At 37.5% G+C, this 21,807-nt stretch overlaps 1 protein-coding gene across 1 annotated transcript in view; it reads left to right on the top strand.

Annotated features, from left to right (window-relative positions):
• The window catches only part of MYOM2 (myomesin 2), a 73,308-nt gene that overhangs the window by 18,721 nt on the left and 32,780 nt on the right, over positions 1-21,807 (top strand). The window contains exons 9-18 of the mRNA XM_009910273.2: positions 28-189; positions 1,747-1,888; positions 3,446-3,645; positions 4,774-4,827; positions 7,311-7,438; positions 10,261-10,444; positions 13,150-13,324; positions 14,638-14,759; positions 16,506-16,693; positions 19,203-19,329. Coding sequence (XP_009908575.1) covers positions 28-189; positions 1,747-1,888; positions 3,446-3,645; positions 4,774-4,827; positions 7,311-7,438; positions 10,261-10,444; positions 13,150-13,324; positions 14,638-14,759; positions 16,506-16,693; positions 19,203-19,329 — 1,482 coding nt within the window. The remainder of the gene's footprint in view (positions 1-27; positions 190-1,746; positions 1,889-3,445; positions 3,646-4,773; positions 4,828-7,310; positions 7,439-10,260; positions 10,445-13,149; positions 13,325-14,637; positions 14,760-16,505; positions 16,694-19,202; positions 19,330-21,807) is intronic.

Genomic DNA, 21,807 nt, shown 5'->3' with positions numbered 1-21,807 from the left:
CTATGTTCGATGGATCTTCTCTTCCAGATGTGCTAATAAAGGACTCCAAGTGGACAAAGCTGTATTTTGCAGAAGGCCAGGCAGCTCTTTCCTTTACCCATCTGAACAAAGATGATGAAGGTTTATACACCCTGCGCATGGTTACAAGAGGTGGAGTGAGTGAATACAGTGCATATCTGTTTGTCAGAGGTAAACTTTTCATCTGTCTTGAGGACAAATTAAAAATAGCAGAAGAAACTTTAATTTTATTAAACAACTCCATACAATAACTGCAGTATAAAAGAAATTAATCCTTCTGGTATTTCATAGTAATTTGATTCATATAGTAGTTTGCTGGAAAAAACAGTCAACTTACATGAATGAGGAGTTTCTGGAGTCTCCTGAGGGTATTTTCGTCTGATATAACAGCTTCTTTCTTCCTTTCTTTGCTATCTCTTTCCTTGGTAGAAAACAGACATCTTTGCACTCTATCAGCCATCATTGTGATGCTTTTAGATCTAAAGACTGATAACTAGGGATGAGCCTTGTTGGGTAGTCTCATATCCTGCTCCTGGCCTTAGGAAGAGGTATAGGAAAAAAACAAACAAACAAACAAACAAAAAGAATTTGCCCACTCTGATACAAGTCACAGTCATCTCAATAATCAGATAAAAAGAGCAAAGTAAGAAATTAGCTCACTTACAAAAGGGAGTTTTCACAAGGGACTAAATACATTAAAAGAGAACAAAAGTCAAAAATTTCCTTCACATTTACATGCACAGCTCTCAAAGAAGTGAGAATGAGATTCCACATACACCTCTGAACAGAACTTTCACTTATTTTCAACTTTCAGTGAAAAAAATATTCTAGCTGAGAAGTTATCTTTTATTAACACTGGACAACAGCTTTGATGGTGGCTAACTGGACCATATTAATTTTAAACCTTGTTCTTCTTGAAAATGTATTGGAACATACGTGTCTTGCAGAAGTGTCATCAAAACATTTTGTGTGAGGTGGAGGGACATGAAAGTTTTTTCAAGGAGCTGAGATCCATTTTCCTCGCAGGACTTGGCAGAGACTTCATCAGCTTTTGCAATACATCCTGAGCAACTCATTCTGCCACAATTTGCTAAATATTGTTATTTTCCAATTACCTTCTAAGAAAGAAATTACCCAGGTGAAAAAGTTCCACTAATACATAATAACTTTCCTAGAAGAGTTTGCTGTAGTGATGGGTCAATTTTTAGGTATCTCTCTTGTCCATTTTATACTGTTTGACTTCCTGACTTGCACAGGACCCTGGACTTGAGCTATGTTCTCTGGAATTGCTAGTGTCCTCTCTTGGCCTTCATCTTGCCTTTTTAAATGTAGGCTGAGATCTGATACTGAGTACCAGTATCAGATCAAGATACTTGATTTATTTTCTTCAACTCCATGTTCTTGAGTACCTAGGTCTGATCAGTGAGCCCCTGAGCCACAGCTTTCAGTAGGAAAGAGTATCAAAACCACATGGGGTAGCTTGGCTTTTAATTGTTGTGAAAAGCCTAAACTGCTTTTCTGTCTTTGAAAGTACTGCTGAACACTTTTATCTGTGTGGTGTTATAGACATCATGGGCCTGATTTGTTAGTGCACTGAATTAATTCGTGATTAAATCTTTGGGCTTCCATTCATATAAACAAATAGTATAGTGAACTGAAAATCTTCTATTTTATCTTTATGATAGATTTCAGACAAGTTAAAGTAAAATCTGATTTTTTGTGATCCAGATGCTGATGCATTGATCGCCGGAGCACCAGGGGCCCCCATGGATGTTAAATGCCATGATGCTAACAGAGACTATGTTATTGTTACCTGGAAACCACCAAACACAATCAATGAGAGTCCAGTAATTGGATATTTTGTTGACAAGTATGTAAACATTGGGCTTTGTTTTATTTTGTTCATTACTATAAACATGTATATACTGAAGAATATAAATTACCGTGACAGCCTTCAGTCTGTGAATTCATTTAGATATATTTATACAGACTTTCAACACTGGAATTCAGCTGCCTACTGTTAAATTACTAGCTTGCTCCCTGGCAAAACTTTTATCCCAGATGATCTAGTGCCTTCCTAAGTAATTCTGGGCACAGTCTAGGATTTAACAATGGCCAGGGGCCATTCCCAATAACACATTTTATCAGATGCTAAAAATGTTTAATACTGTGGTTGTGGCCAAATCAGAGAAGGAGCCTGGGTAGTTTTTAATTTATAGATGCCAGAATCCATGGGCATCTTGAATTAGCCTCTAAGCTGTATACTACAAAAGCTGAATTCTGGGAGTTATTTTGTTATCTTTTTATTTCTGCTTTAACTGAGGTACATCAGAAGCCCAAGGCATGGGCTTCTGGGAGCTGCTAGTTTAAATCAGAATGGTAATCCTCTCTCCTCCATTCTGCTTTGCACTTTGATGGGGTTTCACCTCAGTGCAGGCAGCTGGGGAGTGGGGGATCCAAGTGCTGTTTTTTCATGTCTCTTCATCTAAAGCGCATGCTTGTTGCTTGTAGCCAGAGCAAAACATCTGATCCTTAGTGTCTGAGACTGTTAGTCAGCAAAAATGTTACCAAAATGCACATTGCTCTACACTTAAAAGCATCATTTGCAGCTCATCGCTGTTCGCTACCCTGTAATTTGGTGTGAGTGGAGTGAGAACTGTCTAGTAATTGGTGGAAAATGTTGATTATGAGTGGCAGTCAGTATGAAGAAATTAACTTAAGCCCTGAAGGCTCTACCATTTGCATCCAATTTGTGCAGTGCATAGATCATGAGACTATTTCACCTCTTTTCCGTATAATCTGCTCAGTTGTTCCTTTTGACATTTTGTTAGGATTACTGCAGTGCCAAGGATCATGACCTTATTTTTCCTGGTACTGTCAAGGCAAAAGGCAATCTTCTCCACAAAAGTTTGTAGTAGTAGGACACAAACCAGATATGTACACACAAAGAATCAAGTATGAGGACATTACTACGCTTCTTGATGAATCCTACACTCTGTGTTCCAACCACTGTTGGAGGGAAAAATGCAAAGCTGCTTGCTTTAAAATATGACAAGAAAGCAATAGAAAATATTAGGTGAATGTTGCAATTTCAGCATAGTCTGTGGAGATGCATGTTGAAAAGTGAATTAATTGTTCTTTAGAAAACAAGGAAGAGAATTAAATGGAAGGAAAGAGAGTTGAAAAGGCCAAAAGTCATGCAAGAAAAATGACCTTTGCAATTGCATTATGAATAAATATGAATTAAGAGGGAACTGTTTGTCTGATCAAAGGAAAGAGTGCATAAAATGACTTTCATTAGTGAGGTGTGTGGTTTAAGTCCTCAGCTTGGAGAGGATGACTTCTGTGATTCTGACTTGATGTGTGCAAGGTGATATATATGTATTATTAGATGATACTGATAAATGCTGTCTTCTGCCACTCCAAGATGTGAAGTAGGTTTGGAAAACTGGGTCCAGTGCAATGATGCTCCTGTGAAAATCTGCAAGTATCCTGTGACTGGTCTGCAGGAGGGACGGTCTTACATGTTCCGTGTAAGAGCCGTGAACAGTGCTGGCATTAGCAGGCCTTCTCGAGTCTCTGAACCAGTTGCTGCTCTTGACCCTGTTGATCTGGAGAGAACACAAAGTAGGTTATTCAAGGCTGAAACAGATGTTGAATATTTTATATATTTTTAAAAATGTTTTTTATTGTGTAGGTAACCTAAGGAGAAGAGTTTATTTCTTCCTTTGACTGACTATCACAAATTTCAAGGCAGGGGATGTAGTTGGAATGGCAAGGTTCATACAGACAATTTGACAGGGCCTGGGGACTCTGTATTTGTTATGGATGGTTTTGCTTAGACTTGAACGTAGACAGTCATTATCACAGAGAACAACATTTTCAGAAGCTTGTGTCATTTACACTGGGAGATGGCCTCTCAGATCCTATAATCTTCTCTGTGTGTTGGTAGTAACTTTTCAAAAAGCTATTGAATGCCTGTTTCAGTTAAAAACTCAACCAACCAACATATAAATTCCCTCTCTTACAGACTATTGTATTTATCCATGTCTTTTTCTACAAGTGAAGTGCTGCACCAAAGTCCCTGTGGTGCAGGCTGAGGGGTCTCTGATATAGTGACTTTTCTGGCAGAAGGAAAAAGTTGAACAAGCCCTTTCTGAAACCTGGTCTTCTGTTGAAGGCCACTGCAAACTGCAGAGAAATCTTATGAGAGCTTCTCCCTGAATCGAATAAGGTGGCTTGCTCTGGAGAGTACTCCTGCTGATCTAGCCTTGTCCTAAACTCATGTAGAGATTCTGTATACTGTGTACTTACACATTTTCTGTTCTGTGTGTTCCTTTTACTCACAGGAGAATTAAACTTGTTAGAAAGACTGCAGACTGGCCCAATTTTGCTTCTAAATCTGAGCTGAATATGCTGTTTCCATCAGCTTTATGGTTAATTCCTGTAACAAAAATTCAGTTCATGATGCAGTTGTTTCCTAATCTGCCACATTATGGAATCCATCTCCTGCAATTAAAATTCTTGCTTTTTAGCATATCTTTAAATAGTCCTGTCTTACCATACTCTATTTACCTATGAAAGGAATGAACCAGTATAAAACTCTGAGTTTTCTCCATCTGGGGAAAGATTTAGTAACAGGTTTATAGAAATAAATGTACGTGGGCTTTTGAAACAGGTGACGAGTAGTGATTTGCAAAATTTGTAAATATACTAAACCAATTCAAGAATCTAACTGAATATTTTGATTAACAGCTATTCATGTGGATGAAGGGCGAAAGATTGTGATCAAGAAGGATGAACTTGAAGGTAGGTAGCATTTCTATGATTTCAGTCCATCTGTTTATATTCCAGGAATTTAGCACTGTAATTAGAAAGATAGCTTGAGAAGAAATCCACCTAATAAGGGAACTTCATACTAATAAATAAAGATTGCAAGGCTGAGAGAACAGAAGTGGAAGCTGGGGTCTAAAAGGTCAGAGAACATATCACTAACAGCACTACTTCCATTATGTCAGAATCACATTATAGGATCAGAATACATTTATCTTACTTGTTTGGCTTCACAAAGTGCACTCTGCTCTCAGGATTGCCTAAGAATGATCAGAGACATCAAATGGCTACTCTGGCATAAGCATGAATAATGTTTTTTTGATTTCTGTTACTTCAATGTGTGTATTTTATAAAGGAGTATGAAAATCCAAAGGCCATTGTTTATACTGATCATTACTTTCATCTGTAAGATCGGAGACCATTTCTGAATGATCTCACAGATCACAAATGCACCAAAAAAAAGGCACCAAATGGCCTTGCATTCTGGGAGAGCAGACTGTATCATCACAGAATCATAAAATCATAGAATTGTTTCGGTTGAAAAAGACCTCTAAGATCATCAAGTCCAACTATCAACCTGATACCAGCACACCTGCTAAACCATGTCCTGATCTGCTATGTCTACATGTTTCAGGAATGGTGACTCCACCGCTTACCTGGGCAGCCTGTTCCAACGCCTGACCTCTCTTTCAGTAAAGAAACTTTTCCTAATTTTCAATCTAAATTTCTCCTGGAGCAATTTGAGACCATTTACTCTTGTACTGTTGTTAGTCACTTGAGAGGAAAGACTGACACCCACCTCATTACAACCTCTTTTCAAAAAGTTCAAGAGGCAACAAGGTCTCCCCTCAGCCTCTTCTCCAGACTGAATAACCTCATTTCCCTCAGCTGCTCCTCACAGTACCAGTTCTCCAGACCCTTCACCAGCTTCATTGCCTTTCTCTGGACATGCTCCTACATCTTAATGCTTTCTTGTAGTGAGGGGCCCAAAAGAGAACACAGTATTTGAGGTACAGTCTTGCCAGTGCTGAATTATATCATGATACATTGTTATGAATCATGTCAGCTTTGGGGTTTTCAAGGACCTAGGAAAACATGTTGGGTTTCAGTTATGTGAAATCCACCAGAAATCTTTTGACTTTATGCACGATGGTGTGAAGGATTATTGTAATGTTCTGGATGGTATGTTGGCAGTTTTGCCTTGAACTCGGTGGATTCATGTGCCTTTCTTAAAGAAAAAGTGTATTTGCAGGAAATTCAATACAGAAAGCACTGAGAGAAAAGAAATTTTCTTTGGATATGTCAGCTTTCTTTAAAAAAATCCAAATTTGATTGGGAAATGTATAGGATGGAGTAGCTTCAGTGTGCCTTTTGATCATAGTTGGTTATACAGATGCTTATAAACTGTTAAAACAATCTTCAGGAGTTTGTCTTTCTGTGTTTTTTTTTTTCTGTTTTATTTTGTGTTGTTTTTTGTTTTTTTTTAATTGTCAAATTCTGAGCATATAGAGGATCTATGCTCCTTGATAACCTGAGAAGTGGCAAAATATACCTTAAAAGAACAAAACTTTTTGCTTTCTCTATTCTCAATTTGTACATATCTGCTGAGTTACGGTTTCTGACCTATTGCCAAGTGGAAGCTTATTCAGAGCTGTGTAGCTATGGCTGAAGTGGTCCATCATAGGTACAAGCTTCTCTTCCCTAGTGCTGCTTTACACCATTGTACTTCCTCAGATGGTGGAGCCAGCTTCTTTTCACACTTGTGGTGAGTAAGTGTGACCACAGAGGACCATGTTGAATTCCTTCAGCTTGGCCCAGGGTATGCAGGTACCACCTCACATTTCTTGTAACTGTAGCAAGTGGAGAGAGGGATTTGTTCAGATCACGACAACTGGTGGAGTCATCAGTGGGCTGGTGAGATATTTTTGTCTCTGATCAACAGTTTTTAGAAGTGTTTTAGGCTCTATAGCTGGTAATACCATCACGTTGCAGGATACATTGTTAACAAGTTCTGAGTGGTTTTTCTATATATATTTCGGCTCTAGGTTGCTTTTCTCCTTACTCTACTTCCCTTTCAGATATCATCTTTATCATAATAACTCAGACTTCTGTCTTTGCTCAAAAAAATATCTGTTTGAATATAGTGAACAAGTTTTTTTCCAAGGCATTCTGCCCAGCAGATAGAAGTAATTCAAATGTGAAGGAAATGTGAAAATGCACAGATTTTCAGGGGGTGTATTTAACTTTTGTTGAAAAAAAGAAATAACTAGCTTTCAATAATGGTGCTTAATTTCTCACAGTGTAATTGAAGGGAGCAAGTGAACTGCACATATGATCTCATATCCCCTAATAGCTGAGCACTGCACTGCAGGATGGAAGTTCAGAAAGATGAGCTGTAGCATGAGTGCTGACCCAGGAGTTAATCTGCTGAACACTTGCTATGTTTATTCCTCTTCCAGGAGATGTTCAGATTCCCGGTCCTCCCACCAATGTACATGCTTCAGAAATCAGTAAAACATATGTTGTACTCAGCTGGGATCCACCTGTTCCCCGTGGCAGGGAGCCATTGACATATTTCATTGAGAAGGTACTGTACTGTACAGTGGCATTCATTGCTGTGTGCAATTACCTTCAACTCATTTTTAGAGCTACAGAATGAACAATAAAATTAACACTCTCTGAGCTCTTGTAGGATTTGGTAATGGGATGTTAGAGAAGCATGGACATCAACTGTCTCACTACATGATTTAATGAGCATTGAAACTCAAGGTCTGGGGAAAAGGATGCCCCTCTGCTATTTGCTTACTGCTCTCTGAAATGAGAACGAACTACATGTGTAAAGTAATAGTTGAACGGAAAAGAAGTATCTTAAGATTTCGCAGTCCTGCAGGCAAGACTGGCAGTCTGCAGCCTGCCTGTGAGGGAAGTCTCTGGTATTCCTGCAGCAGAGCAAGGAGTAAAAAGTGCCTCATAATGTCATCCTCACTTTTCTTTTTGCAGGCATATGGCACCCTCTGCCATATTCTGACATTTCCAATCTATTCCCTGTAAGGTGAGAGGAGAGGCATATGTCTGTTTCAGGTTCACTGCTCTCTGGTAGTCTCCAAGGCTGCCTTCCTTTGACTTGACAGGGGACTTCAGAGATCCCAGCAGGAGAGGCTTGTTCTCACTAAAATTTAGATACATTGATGCCTGATACAATTTCCTAAATTAACTATGTTGGATTACAGCCAGAGGTCATAGTCTCCCATCCTTGCTTGAAACTTTCGCCGGTAAGTAAATTTGGCCTCACATCTGACCTCTAAAAACTCTACCATGCCAAGCTATACTTAGCTTTTTATGAATTGTGCCTCTAGCATAGGCCCCCTGTTAATGATGCACAAACACTAACTGTCCATAAAACTGTCACATACTCAATTTGCATCTTGAATATTGTGACAGACTTTTCCCAGTGCATTTTCTTTTTCTTCTTATGTCTGTTCATCACATTCCTCCAAAGTTAAATTTCTACCCAATCATTCTGTTCACAATTCCTCTTTTTGCAGCCCCCATCTTGTCTTTTATGTCCTAGTCATATTAAAATTTCCACTTCAAAAGACCTTTATAACCCATCTTTACATTATTTCTCATCCACTACCTGTAAAGTTAGTAGTTAAATTTTCCAGCAAGCACATCCATTTCTCAAACTCCACCACCTTTCACATTCTAAAGAAGTAATGAGAATCTCCATAGAAATAAGCATCTACTTTTCTTTCTATGTAGTAAAATAATGTGTCTTCCTTGTACTTATTCCCAGTTGCATACATCTGCTCTTATCTATAAGATATATCAGCATGCTGATGTAAAGATTTTGAACCAGCTCTAGGCATGACAATTCTTTCTTCTTCTTTCCAGAATATGCAGAAATAGCCTAGATAAAATCTCAGCTGTATATTTCCAACCACACTTGGTTAGTTGAATTGCTTTCTAAATATGAATTGAAAAAATGTGCTTATCTGCTCATTTTCCAGAAGTAGCTTTATACAGCTCAAGAAACAGTATAGAGCAATGACAATGATGAACAAACAGGTCTTAATTAAATGCCAAACTTCCTAAAGGAAAGTGAGAATGAAGAATAAAAGGTTGTTATTAGAAATATCCCCTAAGTTCATTAAACTAATTAATACTCAAATCTAGAATCTTTCCACATATAAATGACTCATATCTGAATGTTTGATTTTTTACTTCCCATAGTCATCTGTTAATTTATAAATCACAATTTCTAATTCATTTCAAATAAATCTACGTCCTGAAGAAATGCATTTTGGAAGGCATCAAGCAACATGAAATGGAAACAAGTTCTCTACACTGTGGCATAAATTGCAATGTTGATTATTTCCTCTGTGAAAATAAAATGCAACAATTAATGTTTTCCATGCCAGAAGGTAAAACACATGGCAAAATGATGTTTATTTCATGTTTTCCATCTTTTTATTATGAAGAAAAGAGATTATTTTTTGAGAACACAAGGCAAGTTCTGCATTTATGAAAAGATTTTGATATATGGGCTCCACCTGTTTACATTTTTATTACTTATCTAAAGTAGGCTTCATTATATACAGGATAGCTTCCAAGCACCCAAGAAACACTGTTTCTCCTCTAAGAAGTTCACAATCTACTGAGTTTTGCTCCCAGACTTTCTGTTTCAAAATTTGATAAACTGTATGCACCTTTCTGTGCTTGCAGGAAATTTTGTTTAAGCTGTTTACTTGGCACGTGGGTTTTTCTAAAATTGCTGAAAAATTCCATGACTATACTTTGGGTTTGGTCAACGGTCTATCCAGGAACCTAACGAACAGCAGAATTCTCGCAGACTGCTGGTTTGCTGGCTCTCTTCCCTGGATAGTTGCGATGATTAGCTCAGCTGCTGTGTTGAGAATATTCAGAAGTAATAATTTTATTTGAGGAAAGCTTTTGCAGATATGACCTCGACAGAACACAGAGAGAGAAAGCAGTGAGTCAAATAACACTGCCCTACCTACCTTTCTGCAAAGTTTGGTTTGGGACTTGTTTGCTTTATGACAAACCTTTGTGTGTTCAAGTGAGCTTTGCAGGACGTGAGAGTAATTCTTTTGGGACCAGTCACAATCATGGCCCTAACTGAAGGCCAGTTGTATGTACAAGTGTGAATACATCAAAGTCTAGACAGGTAGGGAGACAATGAGGTACTGGAGCTTTTTGTAGAGTAATGAAGATGCAGGAGCTGTGTGAATTTTCATGTGTTAAAGAGACGCTTTTGAGAGTTATCCCTGTCTTATAGCTCTTAAATAAATTCATAGCAGGATACACCAATGCAATATGTTCATTTTTTTGACAGTTCACAGAAATGATTCACATATATTTTTCATCTTTTTTTCTTTTCTTTTGTAGTCCGTGGTTGGCAGTGGAAGTTGGCAAAGAGTCAATGCTCAAGTCGCAGTAAAATCTCCTCGCTATGGAGTGTTTGACCTTGCAGAAGGAAAATCATATGTTTTCCGAGTCCTGTCAGCAAACAAGCATGGAATCAGCGATCCATCTGAAATCACAGAACCTATTGAACCACGAGATACCATTGGTAAGGCATTAATTATAAGGCATTAATATTAAATACAACTGATATTTTACAAAATGGAAACAAACAACTCTTGGTTTAGTTAGACTACAATTACAATAGTAGTAATCAAATAAATTCGTGTTCAGTACTATGAAGGATTTAGAAAAGACAAAGAGGTTGAATTTTAGAAAAGAAGTAAAATTTTCCTAATGATTGTGTCCTTGTTGAGACCAGTAATTGCTAAAAAGTTAAATTAATTTTAGTTATTAATACTTTAGAGTGCTCTATTAATGTTACTTGTCAAAAATAGGACAATACAGGTTAATCACTAACTTAGATAATTATATTGTCTGGCTCAGGTAATTATATATTACCTAATTCCCTATAGTTTCAGCTAGATAAGGTAGCCTTTCCTTCATTTTTTAGTATTCTAAGTTGAAAATTACTGCTGGTGCAGAACTCCTGTGGTATGCAGATGAACAGATTTCCAGGATAGGGGAAGATACATCTTCATATTTAGTGGTAACTTTCCAAATGAAAATTAAGTGTTTTTAATCACTTAATGATGAAGGGCCACATTCAAAAACACAAGTGTAAATTTAGGAAGTAAACCAATATTTTTGCAGTTTTGCGGATGTCACATATAATGGCTGCATGTATTGACAGCTGCCACCTGAAGAACACATTTGTGAGGAATAAAAAATATTTACAGTATCTGATATACCATAGTTTGCTAAATATCGATAGATATAATCTTCTTCATAATTTTAAAAAACATAATTGAACACCTTTAACTTGATTTGTAACTACACATGGTGAAATAAAAACATCGTTTGCTTTTGTGTATTCATGATTTGATGTCTCATTAATGCATATAAATTATTTAAACTAGTCAACATTTCCCAAGGTAGAGAAGAAAAATACTGTATTTATTTCACTTAGTACAGAACATTGTCTATTCCTTAGGGTTTAATGCAAGATGTTCTGAAAGAGTTGTTGATAAAGCAGAAAGCAGAAGATGCTGCTTCAAAGAGAAACTGCATGAGTATTTTCAGAGATGGAATTTACCACCTGAGCTAAAATGCATCAGACACACGTGGCTCTTTTTAGTGGCCTATGCATAATACCATTTGACATTCCTGAGAGTAGCTGAGAGTAGCATTTGGCTTTCCTGAGGGTAGCTGACACAACTTCATGGGAGTGGCAGTCATTACACAGGAATTATGCCTATCTTTCTATCTTGAGCAGAAAATAGAGGTCTGATGGGGTATACTACCCCTAGGCTATCCAAAATGACAAGTAGTTGAATTGAGTGATAAAAGAGAATTCAGTTTGAGATGAACACCTTAAATGAGGGGCAAGGACAACCTCCACTCCTCAGTGGATATAGAGGGGAATATAACAAATGATGAGGAAAAGGCAGAGGTACTTAACACCTTCTTTGCCTCCATTTTCAATAGCAGGATATATTGTCTTCCACATAACTAGCGTCCTGAGCTGGCAGGTGGAGACAGGGAGCAGTAAGTCCCCCTGTAATCCAGGAGGAAGCAGTTAGAGAGCTGCTGAGATGCTTGGATCCCCACAAGTCTATAGGACCAGATGAGATCCATCCAAGGGTAATAAGAGAACTGGCAAATGAGCTGGCCAAGCCACTCTCCATCATTTTTCAACAGTCCTGGCTCTCTGGAGAGGTCCCAGATGACTGGAAGCTGGCCAATGTGATGCCCATCCACAAGAAGGGCTGGAAGGAGGAACCAGGGAATTACAGGCCTGTCAGCCTGACCTCAGTGCCAGGCAAGATTATGAAACAGGTCATCTTGGTTCCAGTTCTGGCCACTTTATTCTAGGGGAATGGATATAGAACATTGGAGAGTTTCACTAGATGGCAACCAAGAGAGCCAGGAGGCTGCAGGCTGTGATCCATGATGGAGGTGGAGGTGGCTGGGTTTGGGTAGTTTGGTGACTTGCAGAGATGAGCCTGAGCAGTGCCAGGCTATGAAATTTCCATTGTCAGAAGTTTTCAAAATTTAGACAAACCTGTGGCTCACAATCCAGTTTAATGTTGGTGATAATCCTACTCTCAGTTATAGGTTTAACTAGATGATCTTCAGAGATCCCTTACAACTGATATTCCTATGTTTCTGTGAAATCCATCTAAGTTTAGCTGAACACTTAGCACTTAAACATTTACTTTAAGTTGTCCTGAAAAGTCTTTGAATTGAGATTGTCATTAGTTGATGGGAATGTAGTATTTCTTAATACTTGTGATATCATACCTCTACAGTTTGCATTTCTTATTGATGTAATAGTGCTATGGGGGTATAAGCTATGCATAAAACTCTTATTCAAGAGAAAACATTTGAGGGAGAACTTTTGGGAGTTTTTATCCACACTGACACTTGAAAATATGTTCTCCTAATACACACTCATCAGAAAATCTATATAAAATCAGACAGGTGGGGAGTCTCACAGCTCAGACTAAGTTTACTCAGAGTAAACAAGTAGAAAAATCAATATATTTATGTAGCACACATATACAGGCATCCAGACTTCTAGTGAAACAAATATATTAAAATACATCGCATATAGCAACATTAATATGGTAGGAGAATTCACAGCTGTAGTGACTAAATACGCAAAAAGTACAGAATGTTGCATCAATGTTGGCTTACTCATATTTTTATGTATGTTATAGTAGTATATGTTTTTTTTCCTCTTTTTCTTAGTTGCCCCGTCTGCACCTGGTCGGATTGTGGCCACAAGGAATACAAAAACATCAGTTGTAGTTCAATGGGATAAACCAAAACAGGAAGAGGCTTTATATGGCTACTATATTGATTATTCTGTGGTGGGATCAAATCGCTGGGAAGCTTGTAACCATAAACCCGTTAAATACAACAGGTATTGACAATATTTCTGGGGTTTTTTTGGGAGATCTGAAAACTCTAAGATAGTGTTAAGTCAATTTACATGCCAAACAATGCTATTGTCATAGAATGTAGATGTTACATATAAAGAAAAGCAATCTGCAGATTCTCAGACTAAGCTTTGCAGATTGCAGGGCAAACTTTCTTTCTCTTTCCCTTCTTATTTCTGCAAGGAAAGGCATCTTTTGTCTATTCCATGACTTTGAGTTGTAGAAGCATGTTCTACAGACACAGCTCTGTGTGTCTTGGACATGAGTAAGCATAAAATAAGTGCCTTAAAGTGTGAATTATGTTTTGGGGTAAACAGACTGATGCACATGGGGAAGGGTATAATAAGGAGGGGGAACTCAGAAGCTTTCCCATGGTCCATGGATATCAGGGCAAAAATGCAGGCTATATCTGCTATAAGCATGGTAGGGAAAGTGCTTTGGCTGTTGACACTACTGTGCAGGAAATCCTGTCCCAGAAACATCTGTGCTCTCTGACCTGCTATATCTCTGGGAAAAAAGATAGCAACTCTTGTTTCTGGTTCCCTTGTCAAAACACTAGACCTGTCTGCATTTCTGATGATTTCTAACTCTCTCCTGAAAATAGATTTTATTATGTGGTTCTTCAAGTAATTGCCTTTGTGACAATCATACTGCTGGTGGAATCACTCACCCAGTGCAAAGTTTAGACATGTAATTTATATTTTCTTATGGGTATATGACAAGCACATCGTGTTGTTTAATATAGTTTGTCAGGTATTAGTTTTTAAGTGACTTTGTATTTTTCTGAATCCTTTGATCAAGGAAATTGATCAAAGAAAAAGTAGAGACTAATTCTGGGTCAAAAGAATTTTGAGAGCACAAAAAGAAGAAAAAAATCCCCCAAACATTTCATTTGTTTATATGTCAACGTAAGGTAGTCCTGACTAGTCTATCTGCTGTAATAATTACCTGCAATTTCAGATTAAAACTAAAAAGCTATTTTTGATAGTGACTACAAAAATACAATAAAAAAATAATTTCCCAGACTAGATCAGAATTTAGCAAGTTTAAGGAACTATACTAACTTATTTAACTCTACCTGGCAGATCAGCGCTAGCAGTTTGACAAGTACTGTGACTTTTGTTCCAGTGTCCTATTCAATAGTACTGCACTACATCACTATTGTGGTTCCTCTCTTGGAATTATTTTCCTTTGTGAAGCACTTATGAAGTTGAGCTTTCTTATTGTTGCCAAGAACAGAACAGAATGGTTCCTGTATATATATATACTAACACATGATGCTATTTTCTTAACCCAGGTTTGTGGTTCATGGTTTGGAAACTGGAGAGCAGTACATCTTCCGTGTGAAAGCTGTGAATGCTGTAGGATTCAGTGAAAACTCACAGGAGTCAGAGGCTATAACAGTACAGGCAGCCCTTAGTAAGTGTGATTCTATGCAAGTCGACATCTTTTCTTGAATGAGTTACATAGTTTTAGCAAACAACTGCTTTGGTCTCATTTACTGTAGCAGTACATTTTCCAGCCCTTTAGCGCTATCTCTGCTCTGCCATGTAGCTGTTCTAAAGAAAAGTCAGAATGCCTGCTAGAAATATTGAGTCAGATTCTACGACTAGATTGCCTTCTGCTCTGTGGCTCTAACAAAGAAACTGTAAATCCTGATTAAGTTAGACAACGAGCTTCTGGGTGATCCAAAGTAGTGCAAATGAACTCAGCACAAAATAGCAAACTAAGTTATTGTGCAGCTGAACCAAACAGAAAATTCACTTTGTTTGCTGCAGGCTGGAGCACAATCTACCTCCTTTGGTAGGTAACTGGAAAACAAAATTTCAGCATGAGAGCAATTCATTGTTCAAACTTCAGTGGGAATGATACATACTGAGTGAAAAGCTGGATAATGATTCAGAAAAGAAAGTACACAGATCTGGGCTACTATGGTTGGTTTTCCTTTCTGCATAGTTTCAGTTTCACACTGAAAAAATTTAAATGGAACAGTTTTTCCCCACCTGAATGGCCTCCACCTTTTGGAGAAGATCACTGATAGACATTCTTGTCAGAAACATGTCTCTAAAAGCTTCATAATTCAGAATGGCTATTAGAAGATAAATTTGGATGAGATGTGACTGATAAACTTACTCGATTTGATTTATTTTTTTATGACAAAATGTGTGTCATATGGGTAGGTGGTACACAGACATTTGCACATCTATCACCCTTATATCATAAATGTCACTGTATTTTGAAGATGAGGGCTGCCTGGAGTATGTCACAAACACAGAGCACATGTATCATACACACAGTTAATGGGATGTGGATGGCTTGTGACCACTTTGGCAGCCTTAACAGGATTTTAGTGGGGCTGTTTGTGGTGGACTTACATTAGCACGGAAAGTGTTATTTTAAGGACGTTTATAGTAGTTTGCTGTGGTTATTCTTACTTACTGAGAAGTGTTAATAATTGAAAAGGCCACGCTTTATGGCCTCTGAGTATAACCACATTTGAAATAAAAGAACAGAAGGCCAGATCTGCTGATTTCTACCTGTTTTCATGGTAATCAGTTCAACAACCACAGGATCAGGGCCTCTGCTAACATATTCTCTTCCAAAAGAGGTAAATCATATTATCTCAAGTTATATTGGTAATTTAACTGAAACTATCAGATATTTATCGGTAGGAACTTAGTCAATACTGTATGCAGCGCAAACAGGGTCAAGAGAGGAATATCTTCAGGCAAGAGATGGTAAACAGTGCTTGTTAGTAGCAGGGGTGTAAAAGTTCAGAAAACTGTTTTCTATCTCTAGGAAGATGCCTGGGTGATGTTTCTGCTTCTGCTGGTGGTAAACTCATGCAAGTAAACTGATGAAGGAAATGTCTTTTCTGTATCAACATAAATTAAGCGGGTATTTTACCATTTCCATACCAAAGATCATCTGTTCGTCTTGCTATCCCCTGAGAGGACAGCACATTAGGCAGACATTGCAGAAGCTTCACATTTTATAGAAACAAAATGAATGTTGATTAGCAGTTTTACTTTGTTACCAATACATAGCTGATAGTAGTATGTTACAGGAAAAAAAAAAAAGGGCAATACAGAAAACAATAAACAATTTCTGTGCTGCAGTGGTTTAGACTCTGTCCTAACTGTCAGAATGCTTCTCTCCTTATAGCTTGTCCATCATATCCTCATGGTATCACCCTTTTGAACTGTGATGGTCATTCCATGACCCTTGGGTGGAAAGCACCAAGGTACAGTGGAGGTTCACCAATCCTTGGTTATTATATGGATAAACGGGAAGCTAACCATCAAAACTGGCATGAAGTCAATTCTTCTCTTATTACCCAGACAATTTATACGGTTGGTACATTTTAATCCTTGTTTTTCTCAAGTTGATTTGTACCGTTTCTTTGGTTTTGGCAGAGGTCTACTTCCCTGCAGAGAAATACTTAAAGACTTAGTACAATAATTTTAATAGCACGCAGAGAAAAGATTGAAGCAGGACAAATGACCATGCTGTCTGTAGAACTAAAGACTCATAAATTAAATGGAGTCAGGCTGAGAATAAATGTAAATCTCCCTATTCTCACTCTCAAAATCTGCCTTTAACTGGAAAGTGAAGTATATTAATAAACCTAGCATTATGCCCTATCACCTCCTTTCCAGCAAACCAGAGTGATGGTTTTAGTTTTTAGATAAATTGCTTCTGGCTGTGCTTACACTGTATTCATAGTTTCTTGAAAAAGAAAATATTTGATGTGAACTTTCATGAGGAAAGGTTGGGAAGATAGGAAATAGCAAGTAATTAATCAGTCTGATGCTTGCTAAAATAAATTAATCAGATTTTATTCCCAAACACTTCTTAAAATTATTTCTGCAAGTCAGCAACTTTGTTAGAAACTCTGGGCAGAAGTAAATGTTTAGCAGATATTTGACACCAGAGTAGAAAATAATGCTGGAGCAGAGCTCAGGAGGAATGTTTTGTGCACTGAAGCAGCCAGCAATACTAATCTTGTGAGTTTATAGCTGGCATCTCTGACAGAGCAGATGGAGCAGGGATGTTGAGAAATAAAAAAGGGAGGGTAGGATAGGCATGAAAGGCCAATGCTAAGCAATGTTTTCTAGATATTTTCTTCTTTAACTGCATTTGTAAACAAATGAGTTATGTAAATGAAGGGGAAGCCATTCAAAGTGAATGGATATTTAAGCCTCAGCCCTGACAGTAACTATATTTGGGCCTGAAGGTGCATCTTCATACATTAATCTGAATGACAGAAATCTGAAATACTGATGGAAAATAAAAGCAAGACAGTTTTTAGCACTGCAGAATATTTTATGACATATTGCAAACAGAGAAGGCAGTGAGATATACAGTATGGCTCTGGGAAATCATGAAAGGTTTAACTCTCTCTTGTGAAATAATTCTATTGGAATCCCACAAACATTCTTTCTCTTAACTACCTAGGATTTCTAAAACATTTTGCAAGCTGAACTATTATTCTCTCTTGTGAATCATACTTTACGTCTTTCTTCAGGAAATTCAGTCTAAATTGTATTAGTGCCTGACTTTTCCTAGCTTACCTTGTTTGATATAGTGTTACATTTGCTGCTACCCTATCATATGTTTGAAAACATCCCATCATATGTTTCTTACCATTAAAAAAATCATACCCAAATATGTTTTTATCTGACATTTCCCCATCAAATATAGCTCATTTAGTCATGAAAATCTAAAACACTTTAGTATTTCCATGAGAAGTTCTACATTCAGCTGCCTCTTGCTCTTGAGACATATGATTAAGTATAACTTTTGGGAGCTTAGGTGAGTTGAGGTGCAGAAAGCTTATGTATTGTATTTATTGTATTTAGCTGGTCTGGAAGAGAAATGATGGAATAAGCCTACCATCATGAGGTGCTCAGTATGTCAAGAATCTCATGCATTGTAGTATGGAATCATAAAGTGCTGTGGATTGGAAGGCACAGTGAGCGAGACATCTTTAACTAGATCAGGTTGCTCAGAGCCCCATCCAACCTTGACTTTGAATGTTTCCAGGGATAGGGCTTCTGCTATTTCTATGGGCAACCTGTTTCAGTGTTAGATTTCCCTCACTGTAAACAATTTCTTCCTTTTATTTAGTTTAAATCTACCCTCTTATTTAGTTTAAATCTACCTTCTTTTATTTTAAAAGCATTACCCCTTGCTCTTGTCTACCTTGCCCTCAAAATCTAAAAGGTGATGTGGTAAAGAATTTGTTAGATAAGTCAGGGTTAATTTATTATGGACACTTCTGGAGATATAGCATAGATTCTGGCCATCCCATTTCTGGTCCTTACTCCCTCACTTTTTAATGGTAGGTAACATTAAGAGGAGGACACATACAAGCTAGAAACAATTACTGTGAGAATCTTTCCCAGCGTCATACCATCACACTGCAGAACTAATTTGACTGGCTTTTTCTTTACTTTCCTGCTGTTTTTCTTCCCTGTTCAATTTGCTATGACCTCTTTAGACCAGCCACCATTGGAATGCTTGCTAAGAGAATAGGTTATGAATAGCAAGCAGTGAAAGAAGGTATTTCATGTTGGAACACTCATAAGTATCTGCTAGAGGCCATTCATTGAATGGGTTCCCTAGACCTTTAATCAACCTTTTGCAACCTCTTGTGCCAATATATTAAGCACTATTAGTTGTAGGGTGATGTGGCTGTAACACAGCAGAGCAATGTAGATCTTTGCAGTGTTCTTGGTTTAAAAGTAAAGTCCTTACTCTGTCACAGCACTAAGACCTAATAATTAATCAACCAATACTTATTTTTAAGTATTTAATTTACTAAAAGCATATACATTGTGAATTGTTTTCTCAAAAAAGGTAGCGGATTTGACAGAAGATGCCTTATATGAATTCAAAGTTGCCGCTGCAAATCTGGTTGGAATAGGTCAACCTTCAGATCCCAGTGAGCATTTTAGGTGTAAAGCCTGGACTATGCCAGAACCTGGTAAGTCTATTAGTTTCTCATTAATTTCAATTCAATATAACCTTCTTAAAACACAATCAATGTAATTATTGAGCCAAACTCTGCTGGATGTATTTTGGTTAATTTCTGCCATATTACTTACTGAGATTGCCATTGCTTCCAAGATCTGTTAAAAGCTACCTCCATGTCCCCATTGATGACATTGAATGTCCTGGGAAGTGGATGACCTTTACTTAGCTTACTGTGTATCTCCTTATTTCATTGCCCATGACAGCTTAGAGCAGAAACTATTCAACCTTTAGCCCATGTTTTTATCTCTATCAGCTCTTCACCCCTAGCTATACAAGCTCCACTTCACAATCACCACCTGTACAATATACAGGCATCTCTGAAAACATAATTGCAGTCTATTAAGAATATTCATGGAGTTTCAGACTCCAAATCTATGGTTATAAATTGTGGTTGTAAATAAGACAAAGCATGTATATGTTTCTGGATGCAGATGCACACAGCAGTGTAGCTCACAGTTTATAGCTGGAGTCTCTGAGTCTTAACCAGCATGCCCTTGTTTGTGCATTTTCCCTGGATTGTACCTCAGTGTTGCCTGAAAGATTATTATTAGCCAGGTGTTAGAACAAATGTGTTAACAAACATAGAGCAGGAGTGACTCTGCACTGCTGCTCAGTTTGGATTATCTGTAGTTTAGTGGTGTAGATATAGTTGAAGACTGTTCATTGCAACGCTAACTTTGAAGAAAATGTTAAATAAGATGTACTGTAAATTCAGGACCTTCAACAAAAGAAAATGAAACTTTAGACTACCTCATGTGAGTATATAAACTTGTGTCTAAATGTTTGACATCAAGGGAGTTGATTCACCTTAGTAATGGTTGAGCTCCATAAATAAGATATGGAAGGGTTTTTGAAGGTGCTTTCTGGTTATTTCACAAAATTGCTCATACCAAGCAACAGTTCTGTCAAAGCTATTTACAAAATCATAGAGTGCATCAGGTTGGAAGGGACCCTCAAAGGTCCTCTAGTGCAACCTGATGCAGTGAGCAGGGGCACTTCCAAGCAGATCAGGCTGCCTAGGGCCACATCAAGTGTGATGTTGAATGTCTCCAGGGATGGAGTCTCAACCATGTCCCTAAGCAGCCTGTTCCAGTATTTTACCACTCTCATTGTAAAGAACATCCTCCTTACATTTAACTTAAATCTGCCCCACTCCAGGTTAAGACCATTGTCCTTCGTCCTATCTCTACAAGCCCTTCTAAACAGCCCTTCCCCAGCCCTCCTGTAGGTAACATCATTTCTGATGTCTGGTACCAATTTGCCTTAGAGTACTAGAGATCAAACACATGCTACCTTAATACATTTCTACCTTACTTTTCCCAGAATACTTTAAAATACTACCATCTTGTTAAATCAAATTCTATTTATGACATTGAGCTTTGGTATGCAATTAAGGATCCATTTTAATCTTTTTTTCCTTTTGTGTCATCAGGAACTGTCTTACACCTACTCACATCTGTTTCATGCCTAAATGTTCATCTTATTTTCTCAGTAAAGAAAGAAAAGAAGTCCAAATCCTAAATCTGTTTTTTAGTGATTTCGAAAGGCAGGATTAGCATAAGGCAGCAGGAAAAATTCAGTTTTCTTTTTTTATGTTATACATAAAAATCATTTCTTGCCTGGAACAATAAACAACTCAGCAGGATCAGGGAATTATTTACTAAGAAAGACTCTCAATTATTATCTCATTCAACTGCTGCCCATGTGCAGTGGGCAATAATTCTTTAACTGACAGACTTTTACCTACAAAAAAAGTTCAAGTTATTTGAAGAGTGTCTGTTCCTAATCTTCTTATGATTACATTTTTAAAGTTTTTCTAATAAACCAGTTTTCTTCCTGTCTTGTAGCACACAAACTGGAGACATTATTTGAAATAACCTTTTTTTCAGTGTTGGGCAAAGAAATGGTAATTCCACTTCTACAAGTATTTGCCTGCTTACAAATACCCTTCTATTTGTCTTTTTAATAAAGCATGACATGGTTATACTAAGTTCCGGATTCACTGCTTTTTCATACTCTAATTTGTTTCTGTAAAACAGCTTGTCAGAGAGTTGTTCTCCATATTTTCTAGCTAAATTCTTCTGAGTTCATGTATCTCACTTTCTGGAATTAATGACATGGCAACTCTGTCAGTAACAAAATGTTTAATCTCCTGACCTTAACTTCATTTGTGTCAATAACGTTTTCTTATTATGGTCCTGTAATATTTCATATAAATGTATCATGACTGGAACAATTATTTCCTGTGATTAGTACAGTGTTCTTAAACCATCACTAAAATTGCCGAGTGTGTAAACAAGCAAATATTATCCTAGATTTTAAATTATACATAAAGAAATGAAATAAGAGGCACTTTAAGGAAATGAAGAGAGTGACTTTTCCATTTTCATAATGAGCAATCCATCCTTTCTACTCCTTGGCTGGTTAT

The sequence above is a fragment of the Dryobates pubescens genome, chromosome 3 (assembly GCF_014839835.1).
Source record: "Dryobates pubescens isolate bDryPub1 chromosome 3, bDryPub1.pri, whole genome shotgun sequence".
Lineage (NCBI taxonomy): Eukaryota > Metazoa > Chordata > Aves > Piciformes > Picidae > Dryobates > Dryobates pubescens.
This window is presented reverse-complemented; position numbering and strand designations above follow the sequence as displayed.